The 19,596-nt window shown below is 47.3% G+C and overlaps 1 protein-coding gene across 1 annotated transcript in view; it reads right to left on the bottom strand.

Annotated features, from left to right (window-relative positions):
• Positions 1-19,596, bottom strand: part of NCAPH2 (non-SMC condensin II complex subunit H2) — a 391,747-nt gene that overhangs the window by 325,721 nt on the left and 46,430 nt on the right. Inside the window, exon 2 of the mRNA XM_078677885.1 lies at positions 1,498-1,620. Coding sequence (XP_078534011.1) covers positions 1,498-1,605 — 108 coding nt within the window. The 5' untranslated portion in view covers positions 1,606-1,620. The remainder of the gene's footprint in view (positions 1-1,497; positions 1,621-19,596) is intronic.

The following is a 19,596-nucleotide window of genomic DNA, read 5'->3' as shown; positions in this document are numbered from 1 at the left end:
GCCCCATCTGCGGCTTGGGTCGCCAGCTGTTTCGGCCCGGCCTGTGGATAAGCAACAGAGCTCGAGCTGGGAACGTCCTAAAGAGAGGCGGCGGAGAAGAGTGCTCAAACCCAGACTCCCATCAGGGCTTCGCCTGCGAGGTCCCTAAGGCTGAGGGAACGAAACCCAGTGTGTCAGACACGAGCGATGTAACGGCCCTGGATTGTGCGTCTCGTACGTCTCCGAAATCGATGGAAAATGCAGAATCTGACCAGTCGGAGTGACAGGAATCCATGGACGCGGATAGTATATACCCTCTTTTGGAACATATTCAATGGCTGGAGGAGTCAGGCCCGGACCCTCCGGGGGTGGACTCTCGGTTTCTGGAATATAGGTGAATAGATCATTTGTGTTGGTTCATTACTGGCAATTGGTTCACCGAATAGGACTAATATTGCTGTATCATTCTTTGACTTTTACTTGTGTGATTCTCTGTGAGATGTTTGGTTTATTCAATATCTAATATATTATATGTATCCATATTTAATATATTCTATTTATTCTATGTACAGATAACTGTAACTTAGGTGTTATTGAAATATACATGTTTTGGCTTACTTTTGTCATGTTTATTTCCTTGGTTTGCCTCCTTTTACGTTTCTATATAGCGTAACATTGGTCAGCCATTTTTGGGTTTCGACTTAAAGTGCTGAGGTCTCACTGACCGATAACAAACAAGACCAAAATGTCAAAATCTATTCTCCGTTGCTCTGAGAGCATTTTGAAGTGCCATTTTTATTTGAAAGTAGAGGACACTTTAGACGCTCTCCCTCGGCAAATGGAACTTCATTATTTAGTGCATTTTTTGTGGCTGGACTATGACAACTGTGTGGCATTCTTTAGTCTGAATTATAAAACTGAGCCTTATGCTTATGTACATATACTGACATTTCTATTTGTTTAGTATAAAACAATTTGTTTTTGAATAAAGTTTATATATGTTGTATATAGTTGTATACAGATCATGCCTCTGAAACTGTCTTCGTTTATTTGCTTCTGTGGTCTATTCCAATCAATTGGTCAGATTCTGTTAACACCAACTCACCAAATTTCTTAACTATATTCAGCAAATTATTTTTCCTATAGCATTTTTGTATTGTATGATGCAGCACATGTGGCACATATAACCAACATAACATATTAAAAGGTTAAGATCACAATCCAGAAAAAAAGTTGCTCTAACAAATGTACATAATTAGATTTTGACTTTGTTCATGGCACCTCAAACTTCATTCAATATATATATATATTTGTGGAGAGTGCCTGCGAATAATAATAAAACCTGCAGTGTTTGAAAGTGGCCCTCGAGTGCTGTTGTCTTCTTGTGAGCCGAGAGGATTTGGAGCGTCATATATATATATATATATATATATATATATATACACACACATATACATACACACACAAGACATATAACAAATACATGAAATAAATAACTATAAATTGGCCCAACCGTACCTCCTCCAGATACTCCCCCAGTTGTGCTGCAACATCAACCTCCCAGTTCTTGGTCAGATCACGGATAGGCTGAAGGAGATGAGTGAAGCGGGTGTCCACTTCATCCATGGTCGGACAGGATCCCTTGTAAAGGAAATACTGGTTATTATAACCCCATAAAATTCCACAATTGACACTGGACAAAATACAGAGAAGCAAAAGGATCGACCCATAAAGAGAAAAAATAACCAGTTTAGAGATCACGTCAAATCACGGGGCGCATTGTTCTCTACAGTAACCTATGTGGCAACACCTCATTTTATAGTTCAACATACAAGTTGTCAGCGGTTTGAACTTTTAACCAATAAATCAGCATCACTTTCAAAAGCTCACCTTATAGATAAGCAAATTATTCCTACTCTTAAACTTTCTGCCTATTCTTCATTCCAGGACATACTCCATAGGCACCTTACTACATTTCCCACTTATATGTTGAAATGGACAGTCCATATTTTACCACATAGGTCAGCGCTGCATTTTAATCTCCTAGTCCATAGGCAATAGTTAAGAGCACTATTTGCTATCTTACACCAAAGGCAGGACCACTTGAATTAAATGGAATGACGCAGCAAATGCTTTTTTAAGGTTGACAAAACTGAAATGATGGTGTGTACAATGCAATTAAAGTTAAGTTATGCAGCTTATGCTTGGTCAATTATTTTCTCTTCAGACAGTGAAAAATAGGGATCGCAACACTATTTTCAACAGAGTCTACTCAAAATGTTGTTCTACATTTCAGCAAAACATATTTTGTTAACAAACAGAATGTACCCACTGCTTGCAATTAGAATTCTATCTCTTATCAGGTGCATCACAGGTATGTTTTCAAATGCATACTCTGCTTTGAGTTTCTGGAAACAGCCATTTCCATTAGTATCCAGCCTTGCAGAACAATAATTATACTACATATTTGTTATGTATACTTGTGGGGACAGAGGTCCTTTGAGTAGGTTTGTAAAGCTGCACCAGCGTGCCCTGTGCATATTAATGGTCTGCAATATGTTTTGCATCGAGTGGACACAACTATATGCTATCTCATGGCAGATGCTACACATTTTAACACGCTATGTTTGACAGTCATGTAGATTTGCATCAAAACGGTGTCATGTAAATGGTTTACTTCTGGATGAGCAAGAAAAAGATAAAATTTCACTTCTGCTTAGCATGGGGGTGCATGAATGATGGTGGGGTATCCATCAGGGACATGGATGGATGTTTTTGTGCAGGCTCCCTGTTAACTTTGCTGAGTGTAATACTCTGAATGTTGCTCTGTTAGGATTTCTTTTTGAAAGCCGGAGTTACTGGGTGAAAAATGGGAAGCAACCTTCATCCCATCAATAGCAGGACAAACTTTCCATTGAGGTCGATGAAAATCCCCCCACCGACCCTCTGCACCCTTTATACGATGCAGTTGGCCATACAGAAAAGATGTCCAGTGGTTTAACTATGTTACATAAGTTACAAAATAGCCTTGACTTCTTCAGACTAGCTTGCCCTGCAAATACCTGCCAGTAAAAATCTGATCAGCTAAAGGTCAAAAGCCATCATGCAATTACCAGAATGAAGTAACATTCTGAACTATTTTGAATTGAGACAATAGTGTGCTTTCAAAGACCCAGGTTCCCTGTCTTGACCCCAGAGTTGAATAAATGGACACACTGTGCTAGTAAGTTGTACTTCACCTTGAGTCTAAGGAAACTCTTCAAAGCAGTTTTAGAACAGATGCTATGCCATTGCCACAGAACATCTGTTTGTGGCAGCTCTCCATAAAGCTAGTGACAAGCCCTAGACCTTAAGTGAAACCTTCCTGCCATTAGCGATAACAAGAAAGGGCACTGAACTGTCAATTGGGGAGAGGGGTTGGCCTAACGGCTAAGGCGCTCGACCTCGGACCTGGGGACCTGGGGACCTGGGTTCGAGTCTCGGTAACGACGCCAAAAACCCCCTGTGATTCTGGGCAAATCACTTGATCTCCCCGTGCCTAAAAAAAATGAAAGTGTGTCCTCTTGTAACGTAACTGGTGCTATGTAAAGCGCTCTGATAACTGATTCGGTTCGGTTCTAGTTCGCGCTATATAAAACTCTGCCAAAAAAAAAAAAAAATGTGTGAAGAGGAGTACACCTCTGAAAAGCCAGGAAATTATGCATGAATTCCAGGTGACTAAGATTTCTGCAAAGGCCATCTCAATAAACCGAGCCACAAGAGCCTTACAGTCCAACAGTGCAGAGTCACCTAAGTAGCTCCATATTTTTGCTCATGGTCATGAAGCTGCACAAAAGCTTTGCTATCGACTTAGGTGGTGAGCCTGCCCCATCTCTCTCCTGCCAACTACTCTTATGTTTCCTGTGTAAGCCATCCTCACTGGCCCGCAGGGCCATAGAGGCCTTTCCTCTTCATTACTTATTTCTGTTGTGTTTGCAGGCTGCTTTCAGGCACCTTGATTACAGACTGTAACAACCATCTTCATAGCGGTTATGCTTCCAGAGATATTGGAGATATGCATTGCAGTTCTGAATAAACATTAAATCAAGTTATGTAAGTCGAGCAGATCCTTCATGTAGGTACCCCAATTATTGGAAACCCTTGAACATGTCTGGATACTTTTGAGACTCTGGCCTCTAACATTTGGTACCCCCACGGAAGTGCTTAGGTAAGCCGACAGAAAAGGCATCCGTCACCATTTAAAACATTTTGCAAAGGCTTTCAGACCAGCAGAAAACTCCAGTCATCTAAATAAACAAAAAGATTAAGGAGAATGGGGAAGTATACAACATAAGTAGAGTATGGTGCACAAACTGTTTGTAAAAACTGTCCTCACCCACAAATTGTGGCATGCTCCATCGTTGGGCCTGCTAAAGTCATCCCTGCGCAGACCACAGCCTGTGAAAGAGCAAAGGGAGAGAAGACAATACAAACAAATATTACCAAGGACCAACAAAAATATAGTGCAGAAATTAGATTAAAATTGGCTCAGAAATATCAACCCTATATTTTATTCATAATAATATAGAGTGGATATTCCTGAGCCAGTTTTAATCTAATTTCTGCACTATAATTTTTGATCCTTGATATTATTTGTTTGTATTGTTTCCCCCCCTTCCCACCCCCTCCTCTTGCTTGTTCCATCCCAAGGGTCGGTCTGAGCAGGATGTTGTTAGAAGGCCCAATGATGAAGTATGCCACAAACTGTAGGTGAGGGTAGTTTTTACAAACAGCATGTGCGCCATACTCTACTTATGTTGCATACTTTCCATTCTCCTATATCTTTTGTGTGTTTGGATGTTGGTACTGGAGGTCTATGCAGGAATTACACCTCTTTCCCCTCTGTTTTGTGAGATTAAGCTTCAGTCGTCTACATTGTAGCAGTGGGTCTGGTGAAAAGTGACAATTGGTAAATAGCTCAGTCGAACCGGACACCAAGGCAAGGAGCGAGTTCCTCAATTATCCAAGAATACAGGGTTTCCTCACCCCCAGCATATGGAATCTTCATAAACTATTCAACCCTAGTGTCAAGCTATGAGACAGCCCTACAACACTAGTATGCTTGCCACATATACCAGTCTCTCATCATCACACTGAGAAAACATACTTCATGTACTCCCAATCCTAGTTCAATTCACATCCTCATTCCTCACATCTAGACTAACAGGAAAGCAACCATATACCCCCAGCATCCATGGATTAAGCGAAACAACACAATAAAAACAAATACTGCAGCAAGTATCGAAAACAAAATAAAGCCTTGTCACTCTGCTTTGGTGACTACAAATTTCCAGCAAATACAAGAGAGTCTCCTTCCACGTACCCAAGAGGAACCTCCGCTCCGCCGACCTCGCCCTGGCAGAAACCCCACGCATCTATAGAAACAGGGCAGGCGAAAAAGCCTTCTCCTACATTGCAGTCAAGACCTGGAACGAGCTCCCGGTGAACTGAAGTCACTCGTCTACCCTGCACACTTTCAGGAAGAACCTCAAGACCTGGCTCTTCGACTGAACCGGAGCTGCACCCTCCACACCCCATCCCTTAGCGCCTTGAGACCCTCACAGGGGAGTAGCGAGGAGAAGATGGCCGCGGGGAAGGAGCACACAGAGCGAGCTCCTGGGTCCAGGTTTACACCCCCAGTATATACCCCGCGGACCCCCATCCCACAACAACAAGAACCAGCGACTCACCGGAGCACTAACGGAAGAGACTGATCCAGAATTGCATCATATTTACCACTGGAACAGACGATCGCATCGCGACACCTCCAGGATTGTAACTGACGCCTTGGAGGTGATCCGCATCCCGACACCTCCAGGATTGTAACTGACGCCTTGGAGGTGATCGGTGTCGGCGGACTCCATACCGGACGACTCCTGGAACGCCCTTCATTAGACCCATACGAATATAGCGCGCTGTCTGGCTCGGCAACTCCTGGATGCCAACATCGGGAAGACCGACAAAAACTCGCCGTTCCAATCAGACAATTCTGCCTGTACTTAAGATGGCCGCCCGCAACTGACATTTACTTCCACCCCTCATCGCAAATTCACACAGATGAAAACTGAACCACAAGAAAGGGGCACCGGAGCTCACGGACAGGACCTTTTTCATGGACCACCGCAGCAATATTCCCCGAACTCCCCAGATAGCTTAATATTCGCCCCAACTCACTGCAAATCTCGGATGCCTGCCCCCAAGATGGCTGCCCGCGACAAACTTTGAAAACTGTCCCTGACCGCAAATTCACGAGCAGGAAGACCGATCCACAATTAAGGGCAACTAAGCACTGGATAGCACTATTATTATTATTATCTGGAGAGCAATATTATGCCGTCATTGCCTTCGACAACCTAACTCCAGCCAAACTCACCGCAAACACTTGATGCCTGGCCCCAAGATGGACGCCCACGTGGGACATTCAGAACTCTCCCCGACCACAAAATCGCGTGGAGGAAGACCAAACCACAAGTAAGGGCACCAAAGGACAGTGAAAGGGTCTTGCTCAAAGACCTCAGCACTAGTATGCCTCAAAAGCCTAGGATGTCTTAATTTCACCACAATCTCACCTCAAATCTCGGTGCCTGTCCCCAAGATGGCCGTCTGTGACCCACACTCAGAACTTTTCCCCAGTCACAAAACACCGGGGAGCACCACTCATTAAGAAAAGGTACCGTAGCCGACAGATAGGGATTTCTCCTTAGACCAGCACCTCAGTGACCCAAAATTTGCCACAATTGACCGCAAATCTTGGACACCTGACTACTGAGAGTGCCCCCCCGCAGTAGTAATGGCCCCCCACACCACTTTCAAGAACACAAAGTTACAACACCTAGGTCATTAATAATCTCCATCTTCAGGGACCAATACCTTTTAACCAACCCCCGAGTGCACCACCCATAACACAGGGAGATCCTGGAGGCTGGGCTCTGCACACAATAACTTGTTCTAGTCGCCACCCCGACTCTAGCACCACTACACCTCATATACCCCAGTTTGGGGTTGCATCGGAGGGCTACCCATTCTAACACAACCCAGATCAGACCTGAGAAGTGCTTTGACGAGCCTTTCTCCGGCCCAACTAACACATAATGACATCCACCACCACAATCCCCCCCAGCCCCTCCACACCAACACACCTAAAACCACATGGCCCAAATTAATTCTACATCACCTTCCCCCACAACCTCTCTGCAAAAGCAAAAAGAAACCTGAAACACAGACTGATTTGTCAGCACCCAGAAACACTAGTTGCGGACATCTACCACTGCACCTCCAAGGGTCAACTGAAAATGGATCTAATTTTTCATACAGTAAGACCAGAAAACTGGAAGATCACAGCTCCACACAACCAAATCAACAATCACTTCATACAGCTGCAAGTAACGTTTTCTATCCCCAACCACACTAGGCGTAAGGGCAACATCTCTGCAACCATCTACCACAACGGCACAGTTTTGGTTCAAGCCAACAATGACAACCTAGAAGCATTCGACACACTCTTCCCCGCATTACATAACGCCCTCTTGCACCCACACCACACTCTCCTAACCTACTCCCCATCCCTGGACAGACTAACTCGTGAAGAGACCCCCCCAAACTAATCCCACTCCCTCCGCCAACCCAGTCATCCTCTCCCCCTTGAACAACCACCTCCCCTCCGCCCACCTTGCACAAAACATGCACAATACACTCTTCCTCTCCAACACACACAGGTCGGATGCCATGCCCCACATCCCCCGCTCAATTGCCACCTACCCCTTCCCTCCCCATTACACCGCACCCAACCAACTTCTAATGCCCCCAATCCACTAACTATGATACCTAATCACACACCTCTCCCCACGCGCAAGAGGACGAGGGATCCACCACTGGACCCCCAACTCCCCCTGCCCACGGCCTCACACAAAGTGAACACTGACATCAGGAACGTCAAAAGCAAATATATAAGCAAAAGCTCTCTCCCCCACAGGATGACCCTGCACCAACCACCCTCACCCCTACCACCAATCGAGGAAACGTATGGCTTTGCTGGAAAGCCAGATAGAAACTGTAATACTAGGTCCCAACGCAATCTTACTAAGCCTTTCCACACTCAGGGAACCTAGCCAACTACCCCTCTAGACTACCGCTTGTCCTTTCACCAGAGAGCACCAGGCCCCCCCCCCTTCAAGGGCAACAACCTCCCCCCCCCTTAAGGGCAACAAGTTTTAATGTGCATTTTGTCCTTGGGACAAGCAGGCCCAACCCCCTGCAGCACAGACCCTTTGGCTGCCAGTTTGCAGTACCACATTAAGGATCAGGGAAGGGCACTGCCTGCAGTTAAGTTAATATGTGTGTGCATATGTTAATGCTGTTCAAACTTGTATTTATGGTTCATTAATTGAGAGCCTTTATTATTATGCTGAGCGCTCTCAGTAAATGCAAGTTCTGACTGCATTACTGACAGTGGTTCCAGTATAAAAATGTGGACACCCGGTTTCAAAGTTTAGCAATATGAGGCTATGCATAGTGCTCCCAGAATGCTCTCTGATTAGATGCAAATATTTGCAGAAGCTTGAAAGCAAAATTAATTATTACTTGCTTTCAATATAAAATGTCCCTAAAATTGAAAGTAGGAAAACTTTTTTTTCGCTAAAGTACTGTAAAATTTCAGGTTCCATTTCTTTGCTGCATCATTTAGGAAAATGTGTTGATGCATGCTAGTATTTCCCCAAAATATTCATATTAGAAAATCAGTGTAACCATTTTCAATAAGATTTTGGAAAACATGAAAATAAACAAGCATTGGCAAATCCAGCAGGTCTGAAATGGTGGTCAGCTTTTTCGTTTTGGCAATGCGTGACTTGTTGTGGCATGGTTTTTGTAAAACCTTATTGATGTGACAGCTGTCGGACCCTCACCATTATAACACACATTGGCAAAAGCAAAAATTGTTTTTAGCCTCAAAAAAGAACACACTGCCACATTAGTTACTGGCACTGAACAAAACTACTTTGTGTGCCGATAAGCTCCTTATGAAAGAGCAGAATGCTGTCACTCACGTAAAGCCAGAGGGAATTTTAATAAACACTAAAGGTCATGGTTAACACCAGACCAAACTAGGGGCCCAATTATTAAAGAAAGTTTCAAAAGTGCACCCTTGGTTTATGTCATTGCATTGAGGGCATCTATATGGCTTTCGTGAATTCACAAGAATTTACAGCAGTAGGGCAAGATATAGTACTCCTAGAAAATATTTGTGAACTGCATTTTAGAATGAGCAAATATGCATGAGTGTTTGCAAGTTTATTTTCCTTCCAATCACTTTTTTCCCAACTCTGGAAGAAGGTTTACGTCTGTCATGGTCAGGAGTAAATTTCCAACATTTCTCAGTATTGGAAAAGATTAGGGAAGAGTTGTTGAAAACCTTTAAAACATGCAAGTTAGTAAGTTTGCATAGACTCAAAAGGACATTCCAACCCTGGAACTATTGTTTACCACTTCCTTTAGTCCCAGTATGTAGATCTGCAGAAACGTAGCAACATAAAGGGATTACTAGTATTCAAACACTACTATATTATGAGCCCTGGCATAATCAGAGAGGCTATATAAGAGCTCTTTTATAATGAGATTGCTGCCATAATTTGTCGCCGCGCAACATGGCACCAAAGGGACAAGTGGATTGTTACAGGACAAGTAGATTTATGAAGCAACCTGCCCCATGGACAAGTAGATATTTTAATAAATTCCACACCCCTGCAAAAGAACAACTGCGGATATGTCACCAAGTGAAGTGAGGGAGCTCGCCGCCCCTATGTAACTCATACCTCTGTCAACCCAGAATCCAAGATCGAGGTTATCACGAGACTCAGAAGAGTCCGCCCCCCCCCCCCCCAAGACACGTAAGACCCCCCTGCCTTCCTCACCAATATTCCCAGGGATCCCCTAATCAAAAAAACTGAGCTGGCAGAAACAATCCTCACCCATAACATAGACATCACCTTCATCACAGAAACCTGGCTAAACTAATTCTCGTCCCCAAGCCTGGACATGCTTGTGCCACCGGGCTATGCACTTATCAACAAAGACAGAAGGGATCAACGAGGAGGGTGTAGGAAGGTAGATCCCTGACTATGGTTGCCCCCAACTTTTTGCCTGGTGTTTTGCTGGTTTTCTGACTTAGTCGACCTGGGGCCCTGCTATTCAGGACCCCAGGCCTACTGCTCTCTCTGTAAAATGGATTCCATGTACCTTAGGTACATATCTAATTGGATACTGAGTCACCTTATCAGTCCCTGTACAGAGTACCTTAGGTGCCCAGGGCATAGGTGTACCCAGGGCCTACCAGGGGCTGCAGCATGTATTATGCCACCCCTGGCTGGCCATCCAAATCTGACACAACTGGCTGCACGACAGCTGGGGCAAGGTGGTGTAAGCACCCTTTGCTTTAGATATAGTATTCCTGTACCTAACCCTAAAATGGACACATATATTCCGATCAGTCACTCCTATGGCAGGCCTTAACTATCCTGAAGGCAGAGTGCTTGGAATAATGTGAAATGGTGCTCTGGCATGAGCTGAGCCCGTTTGCAGCTTGCGGAACCAAGTCCTAATAGCTGTTCCATGATAACGCATACCATATACTCTTAAGTGCATTATAATCCTCGCAGTTATATGCCAACTCTGGTATTGCTTTATCAAAACATGTCGAGTAAGGTGTCATACGAATTGGAATACTAACCCCTCGCCAATTCTGGCGACGGGGTTAGCATTCCACCCTTCTAGAGGGACACGACATGTATGTAACCTGTAACCCCGGTTAAAGTCAGACAGAGCCTTAGCTCCACAAAATGGATGCTGCCACCGAGACACAAGTCTGCCCTCCTGCTGCTGGGAGTCCTCCCAGCCCAGGAGGCAAGGACAAAGGGTTTTGTAGATACTAGTGTCCTTTTCTACTTGATTACTAGAAAAAAAAAAAAAAAAAGGGTTTCCTGCCAGGGGCGGTGCCAGCACCGTCCCAGACAGGATTTTGTGTATCCTAGGTAGGCAGGGCTTTAGAGGAAGGTGACTGCAAGTGGCACCCCGGTGTTCACTGTGCATAGGCCGGCTTGAACCAGTTCCAGGGGCACTCCAGCCCCTGATCTGGGGAAAGCCCGCCAAAGGAGAGGGGTGTAACCACCCCCCTCCTAGTCCCACCCATAGGGCAGGACTTAGTCGCATGCCAGCCCCTTTTTGCAGGATAAAGGTAGGAACTGGCCCCCTTCCAAATTAGATCAATCTTTGAATCCTGAACCGACCTTCTACACGAGGAACTCAAGACTCTTCTCAAGATTTCTCCCTTGTGACTAAGGAGTAGTCACCCTGCAGCAGCAGGCACCAACCAAGCATCGCGGTTTGTTGCCAGTCTCTCCTCCGGATCAAGACTGCTCCAGCACGACGAGAACCGGCTTCCCTGGCACCTCTGACCTCAACCTACATCATCAGCCCAGCTGTGATCCGTGGGTGTGACGAGACCTCGAGGGACTGGCCATCTTCAGAACTGCACGACGCTTGTCCAGCACGACCACCGAGTGACCCTCGACTGAGTGCTTTGGGGTAAGAGAAGCCCCGACCCTGAGCAGCTCCAGCACCGAAGTTCAGCCCCCCTGCATCCACGAGATCTGCGTGGGGCCCTTCTGCTCTTTGCTGCTCACCGCGTTGTCCAGGTCACTTGCCCGTTGGCTAGTGGCCCCCTCACGACGCTCCACGACGACAAACACCGCTGGTCTGGTTGCTCCAGACTGGCCCTTGCTTCCCTCCTTCAGAGAAGCACCCTGGACCCTCCTGGTCCACTCAAGACGCCATTTTTAGGTCCACCGCGTGGGCCTTGCAATTGCCAAGACTTGTTGCCCCAATTCTGGGTCCAGCGACGTCGACAGCAGAGACCTTCGTGGGACAGCTCGCACCTCCATCCTGGTCGCCGACAACGCCTCCTGGTCCGAGAGACTGCAGAGCCCAGCAGCGCCCACTCACCTGGCTGAGGTGACTTCGTCCGGTGCCATCCTGGTACCCACCTAAATCACTGGCTAGTGATTCAGAACTTGGTCCCCTCTGCTTACAGGTTTTCTTCTTCCCTGATCCAGGCTTGGATCACCACGAACTTCTTCACTGGCCGCCTGCCAGCAACTTCTTTCTTCAGGCTCCTGGATCTTCAACGAGGGTTTCCGACGCAACTTGAACCCTATGCAGCCGCAGCCCCTGGGCTAGGTAAACTGAGTACTCCGGTGCTCCAGCATAGTCCAACACCCTAAGTGTTCGGATCCACCCACCTAGTCGGGTTCGCCCGAGAACAGTAACTTTGCAAAGTGCTAGTATCCATAGACGTGTTCCCGCATTACGCGTGAGAGTTCCCACTCTGCACACGGCGTTCCTAGGCCTCCTGCTTCTAATCTAAGGGTTCAGCATTGTAGGCCTAGCGTTTCTACAGTCTAGAAAAGTATTACTTACCTGCTAGTAACTTCGCATTCCACTTCTTGTGTATATGGTTTTTTGTGCCCCTCGGGCATTTGTGTAAATTGTGCGACTTTCAGTAATTCTTTAAGAGTTTTGTTGTGTGCTTAGCTCCCTGTCTCATAAAGAGCCAGGGTAGTCCTGTTATAAATAAATACACTTTATTTTTGATAACAACTTGTGTGGTGTCCTTTCACTTGGTGTTCAAGGGGTAATGTGATGGTAAAACAGCTGGCTTAACACGCCCTCTAGAGTCTTAGCCTTAGACTGCTCGTATCCATGCTACTAGGATAGCTGGTCTATAAGGTTGACTTACAACCAATCATCAATAAGGGTTGTTTGGACTGATACATAGTGATCACTAGAATAGTGAGCACTGCATATCAGGCCAACTTCTCACAGAGGGGGCATAGCAATCCTGCACACGGTCATCATCAACGTGACAGAAACAGACACCCTCAAATACAACACATTTGAATGCCTAACTACCAACATTAAGACAAAAGACAACAAATCTCTACTCTGCCCCCTCATCTACCACCCGCCTGGGAACACCACAGCATTCGGGAAACACCTGTCAGATCTGATTACCTACTGCTCTCTCCGAAACTCGAACTATTTAATCCTAGGTCACCTCAACCTACTCAGGAATGAGGAAAATAACCCGCTAATCCAATCCTTAACGATCTCCTAATCAACAACAACCTTATCCAACACTGCTCTGAAGAAACGCACGTGCTCAACGCGACACAATCCGTATCGATCGCATCTTGCCCGTTGACTGGTTGGATCACCACCTCATCTTATTCTGCATCAGCCAACCAATCCTATGCAAATCCCTCACACTGGACCCCCCAAATGGACAAGAAACCTAACTCATATCCCCCTGGCTGTTATGGGTGGTAGGATTTACAGACCCTCTGTACCATGTGTTCAGCACTGTGTTCCCTTTTACACCCGAAATGAATGTTTTTAGACGTTCCCTATAGAGCTCCTTGTGCCTGGTCATGTAATTCAGAGACGATCCCCAAGGAACTGAAAAGGACGTCTCTCACGTGAATCCCTGCTTGGCTTACTGATTGTGACGTGACCACGCCCCTTGAACCAGTGTTTGCCCTTCGTGCTTAGTACAAGCTGTTGGAGCGTTGTTTCCTGGTTTTCATCCTGTTCGAGTTCCTGAACTTGTTTCTTGGCATTTGTGTGTGGGATAGTCCTCGACATCTTGTCATCTGCCTTTCCATTCTCTCCCGTATTCCCTTACCCTCCCTCGAGGGGCGGGTGTCTTGCTCCCGCCATCCCGCACTTCCGAAATCTGCCTTCTCCTCGTTTTTTTTCCCTCTGTCACCTTCACGTGAAATTGTCTAAACAGTGTTTATGACCGCAGTCTTTGTGTTCGTCAGTCCCGTGTAGTGTTCGTTCCACTCCGTCTTTAGTTTACGAGCCGGACGACACTCCTATGTGTTTTATGTAAGTCTGTGTCATTCTGGACTTGTGAGAGCCCGTTCCACTTTGTCTTCAGTTTAAGGGTCGGACGGGTCTTCTCATTTGTGTACGTGTTCAGTGTACAACCGTTCCGCTCTGTCTTAAGCTTATGAGTCGGACGCGGTGTGTGTACTCTGTACAACTTATAAAGCTAAAGACAAAATGGAACAGAGTCATTTCTCTGTGTTTCTTGTAATCAGGTCTGCCCCGTCTTTAAGTGCAGGTCTGGTTGGCCTCTTTGGCTAGCGCAGGGTCTTATCGCCCTGGGTTTTGTGTATTGCTGATAAGACTTCCCCTGGCAGTGAGAGTGTCGATCCCTTCTGTTGCAATTACCCGGGTGTCACTCCAGTCCTATCTGACGCATACTCACTCTGGAGTGTTCCTGGTGTTTCTTCGATTAAGCCCAGATGCTCAATATACTGGGGTAAGTGGAACTTCATGTTGAACACATGTATATAAATGTTTAAGTTTATACTTGAAAAGTAGACGCACTGTATATTTGTTACAGCCTTCTCCTGACTTCAAGACTGCAGCTACAACGTCCAGCTGGGGGAGAGTTGGTACACTCCTTGGTTTATTCCCCCCACACTTTTTGGGAACAGTCAGCATTGAGTGTGTTACATTCCACTCTCGTCATTGTTGCTGGGAGGTGTGGGGGACTTTCGTCTTCGCTCCTGTGGTAATTATCTCCTCCCCATCAGGGAGAACCCAGACACTGGCTACCCTGGAGGAAAAGATGAGATCTTTCCTTCCAAGCTCCACGGATGAGCTCTCCACAAAGGAACTCACCTCTCACTATGACTTCCTTTCTGGACCAACTAGCACCCCTGAAACTAAAAAGAGTCAGAAACATTCCACCCAGATCCTGGTTCAACACAGACATAAACTCCGAAAGGAGACACCTCAGGGCCACAGAAAGACGCTGGCAGAATAACTCAACCTCAATCCTCCGCGAACAACTCAAATCAACTTGCAGGAAGTACAAAAAACACATAATTAAAAAAAAAAACTCCTTCTTCTGCACTGCACAACAACGCAAAAAACAGGCCCAAGGAACTCTTCAACCTCATCAGACAACAGACTTCCAAGCCCCTTCTCCCACCCCCTCCCTTGATGGTGGCCTCCAAAGACCGGTGCGATAACTTCACCAACTTCTTCAACGACAAAATAACCAAGATCGAACTCTCCTTGGAGGTCAACTGCAGTATCACTCACATGAGCCTGTCCCCAAGGACATATGATATCGTACCCAATCACCGACCAATACTCCAGAAAACCTTCAACCCCATCTCTGAATCGATGATAGTTAAACTAATCTCCACCTCCAAACCCTCTTCCTACGCCCTTCATCCTACACCCACTCAACTGGCTAAAAAACTTAAACTCTCCTTATCCCAGCTCTAGAGCAAAATCATAAACAGCTCCCTGAGAACCAGAACCATTTCAGACTGCCTCAAAGTCGGCCAAGTCACACCACTTCTAAAAAAAAAAAAAACGGGCTTGGACACTAATGACTTGAACAACTTCAGACTCGTTTCCAATCGTCCTATCCTATCCAAAACCCTGGAAAGGTGTGTGCTCCTATAATTGACCCACCACATGGACAACATCAACCTCCTGGACCCCCACCAATCGGGCTTTCGACAAGGCTGCAATACAGAGACGGCAATCATTAACATCATAGATGAAATCCACTAGACACGGACAGATGCCGTCTACTCATACTCCTAGACCTATCGGCAGCCTTTGACACGGTTGACCACAAGCCACTCATCAAAGTACTTCAAAATAGGCTAGGTGCAGAAGAGGCGGTCCTACAGTGGTTCTCCTCCTTTCTCGAGAACCGCACACAAAGAATAAAAATCAAAAACTTCTCGCGGACTCACACCCCGTCAGCAGAGGTGTCCCACAAGGATCAGTTCTTTCCCCTCAACTTTTCAACATCTACATGGAACCCCTCACCATCATACTCTAAAAAAACAAAATCCCCTTCCACCTATATGCAGACGACACCCATATCTATCTCGAAACCTCCTCCATCAATGACATCCAAAGACTTAACGACACTCTTAGAGAAATCCAAAATTGGCTATCCCTTAATCACCTGAAACTCAACCAAGACAAAACGGAATTCCTCTTCATCTCTAACAAACAAGCATTTGCAATGCAATAGGTCTCGCATTAGGAAATGTTGAGCTATTGGTATTGTAAATGACAAATATTTTATTTATGTGTTGGTTTTGAAAATAGCTAAATTAATAGCTTTGTCATTTACAATGCCAATAGTTTTAACTTTTGAAAAACGTGACACCTAAAGCATTTGTAATGCAATATGTGTTGTATTTACATGACTTAGATGTATTAATATTACAAATAACAATGGCTTTTATTTTTTTGATAATTAATACTTAAATAAAAGTTATTGTAATTTATAATGGCAATAGCTTAACCATTTGTAAATAACTTTTGGGAAGATTATGTTCAGTGTATTTTATTGTGATGAAAATCCAAGAACAGCAGTGAAATATTAACATATTTTTGTGACAATTGTAATAAAGCTTGAAACATTGAGAGAACATATTAGAACCAGTTGTTGTTGAATGGTTGCACAGAGTGATGCTGTGGCGTTCAGTGGTGCCGAGTGATGCTGTGGCCTTCAGTGGTGCCGGGTGATGCTGTGGCCTTCAGTGGTGCCGAGTGATGCTGTGGCCTTCAGTGGTGCCGAGTGATGCTGTGGCCTTCAGTGGTGCCGAGTGATGCTGTGGCCTTCAGTGGTGCCGAGTGATGCTGTGGCCTTCAGTGGTGCCGAGTGATGCTGTGGCCTTCAGTGGTGCCGAGTGATGCTGTGGCCTTCAGTGGTGCCGAGTGATGCTGTGGCCTTCAGTGGTGCCGAGTGATGCTGTGGCCTTCAGTGGTGCCGAGTGATGCTGTGGCCTTCAGTGGTGCCGAGTGATGCTGTGGCCTTCAGTGGTGCCGAGTGATGCTGTGGCCTCCAGTGGTGCCGAGTGATGCTGTGGCCTTCAGTGGTGCCGAGTGATGCTGTGGCCTTCAGTGGTGCCGAGTGATGCTGTGGCCTTCAGTGGTGCCGAGTGATGCTGTGGCCTTCAGTGGTGCCGAGTGATGCTGTGGCCTTCAGTGATGCGGAGTGATGCTGTGGCCTTCAGTGATGCGGAGTGATGCTGTGGCCTTCAGTGATGCGGAGTGATGCTGTGGCCTTCAGTGATGCGGAGTGATGCTGTGGCCTTCAGTGATGCGGAGTGATGCTGTGGCCTTCAGTGATGCGGAGTGATGCTGTGGCCTTCAGTGATGCGGAGTGATGCTGTGGCCTTCAGTGATGCGGAGTGATGCTGTGGCCTTCAGTGATGCGGAGTGATGCTGTGGCCTTCAGTGATGCTGTGGCCTTCAGTGATGCTGCGGCCTTCAGTGATGCTGCGGCCTTCAGTGATGCTGCGGCCTTCAGTGATGCTGCGGCCTTCAGTGATGCTGCGGCCTTCAGTGATGCTGCGGCCTTCAGTGATGCTGCGGCCTTCAGTGATGCTGCGGCCTTCAGTGATGCTGCGGCCTTCAGTGATGCTGCGGCCTTCAGTGATGCTGCGGCCTTCAGTGATGCTGCGGCCTTCAGTGATGCTGCGGCCTTCAGTGATGCTGCGGCCTTCAGTGATGCTGCGGCCTTCAGTGATGCTGCGGCCTTCAGTGATGCTGCGGCCTTCAGTGATGCTGCGGCCTTCAGTGATGCTGCGGCCTTCAGTGATGCTGCGGCCTTCAGTGATGCTGCGGCCTTCAGTGATGCTGCGGCCTTCAGTGATGCTGCGGCCTTCAGTGATGCTGCGGCCTTCAGTGATGCTGCGGCCTTCAGTGATGCTGCGGCCTTCAGTGATGCTGCGGCCTTCAGTGATGCTGCGGCCTTCAGTGATGCTGCGGCCTTCAGTGATGCTGCGGCCTTCAGTGATGCTGCGGCCTTCAGTGATGCTGCGGCCTTCAGTGATGCTGCGGCCTTCAGTGATGCTGTGGCCTTCAGTGATGCTGTGGCCTTCAGTGATGCTGTGGCCTTCAGTGATGCTGAGGCCTTCAGTGATGCGGAGGCCTTCAGTGATGCGGAGGCCTTCAGTGATGCGGAGGCCTTCAGTGATGCTGTGGCCTTCAATGATGCTGATTGATGCTGTGGCCTTCAGTGATGCTGAGTGATGCTGTGGCCTTCAGTGATGCTGAGTGATGCTGTGGCCTTCAGTGATGCTGTGGCCTTCAGTGATGCTGTGGCCTTCAGTGATGCTGAGTGATGCTGTGGCCTTCAGTGATGCTGAGTGATGCTGTGGCCTTCAGTGATGCTGAGTGATGCTGTGGCCTTCAGTGATGCTGAGTGATGCTGTGGCCTTCAGTGATGCTGAGTGATGCTGTGGCCTTCAGTGATGCTGAGTGATGCTGTGGCCTTCAGTGATGCTGAGTGATGCTGTGGCCTTCAGTGATGCTGAGTGATGCTGTGGCCTTCAGTGATGCTGAGTGATGCTGTGGCCTTCAGTGGTGCGGAGTGATGCTGTGGCCTTCAGTGGTGCGGAGTGATGCTGTGGCCTTCAGTGGTGCGGAGTGATGCTGTGGCCTTCAGTGGTGCGGAGTGATGCTGTGGCCTTCAGTGGTGCGGAGTGATGCTGTGGCCTTCAGTGGTGCGGAGTGATGCTGTGGCCTTCAGTGGTGCGGAGTGATGCTGTGGCCTTCAGTGATGCTGTGGCCTTCAGTGATGCTGATTGATGCTGTGGCCTTCAGTGATGCTGTGGCCTTCAGTGATGCTGAGTGATGCTGTGGCCTTCAGTGATGCTGTGGCCTTCAGTGATGCTGTGGCCTTCAGTGATGCTGAGTGATGCTGTGGCCTTCAGTGATGCTGAGTGATGCTGTGGCCTTCAGTGATGCTGAGTGATGCTGTGGCCTTCAGTGATGCTGAGTGATGCTGTGGCCTTCAGTGATGCTGAGTGATGCTGTGGCCTTCAGTGGTGCGGAGTGATGCTGTGGCCTTCAGTGGTGCGGAGTGATGCTGTGGCCTTCAGTGGTGCGGAGTGATGCTGTGGCCTTCAGTGGTGCGGAGTGATGCTGTGGCCTTCAGTGGTGCGGAGTGATGCTGTGGCCTTCAGTGGTGCGGAGTGATGCTGTGGCCTTCAGTGGTGCGGAGTGATGCTGTGGCCTTCAGTGGTGCGGAGTGATGCTGTGGCCTTCAGTGATGCTGTGGCCTTCAGTGATGCTGTGGCCTTCAGTGATGCTGATTGATGCTGTGGCCTTCAGTGATGCTGTGGCCTTCAGTGATGCTGAGTGATGCTGTGGCCTTCAGTGATGCTGTGGCCTTCAGTGATGCTGAGTGATGCTGTGGCCTTCAGTGATGCTGAGTGATGCTGTGGCCTTCAGTGATGCTGAGTGATGCTGTGGCCTTCAGTGATGCTGAGTGATGCTGTGGCCTTCAGTGATGCTGAGTGATGCTGTGGCCTTCAGTGATGCTGAGTGATGCTGTGGCCTTCAGTGGTGCTGAGTGATGCTGTGGCCTTCAGTGGTGCTGAGTGATGCTGTGGCCTTCAGTGGTGCGGAGTGATGCTGTGGCCTTCAGTGGTGCGGAGTGATGCTGTGGCCTTCAGTGGTGCGGAGTGA

Source organism: Lissotriton helveticus, chromosome 1_1, assembly GCF_964261635.1.
Source record: "Lissotriton helveticus chromosome 1_1, aLisHel1.1, whole genome shotgun sequence".
NCBI classification, from domain to species: domain Eukaryota; kingdom Metazoa; phylum Chordata; class Amphibia; order Caudata; family Salamandridae; genus Lissotriton; species Lissotriton helveticus.
This window is presented reverse-complemented; position numbering and strand designations above follow the sequence as displayed.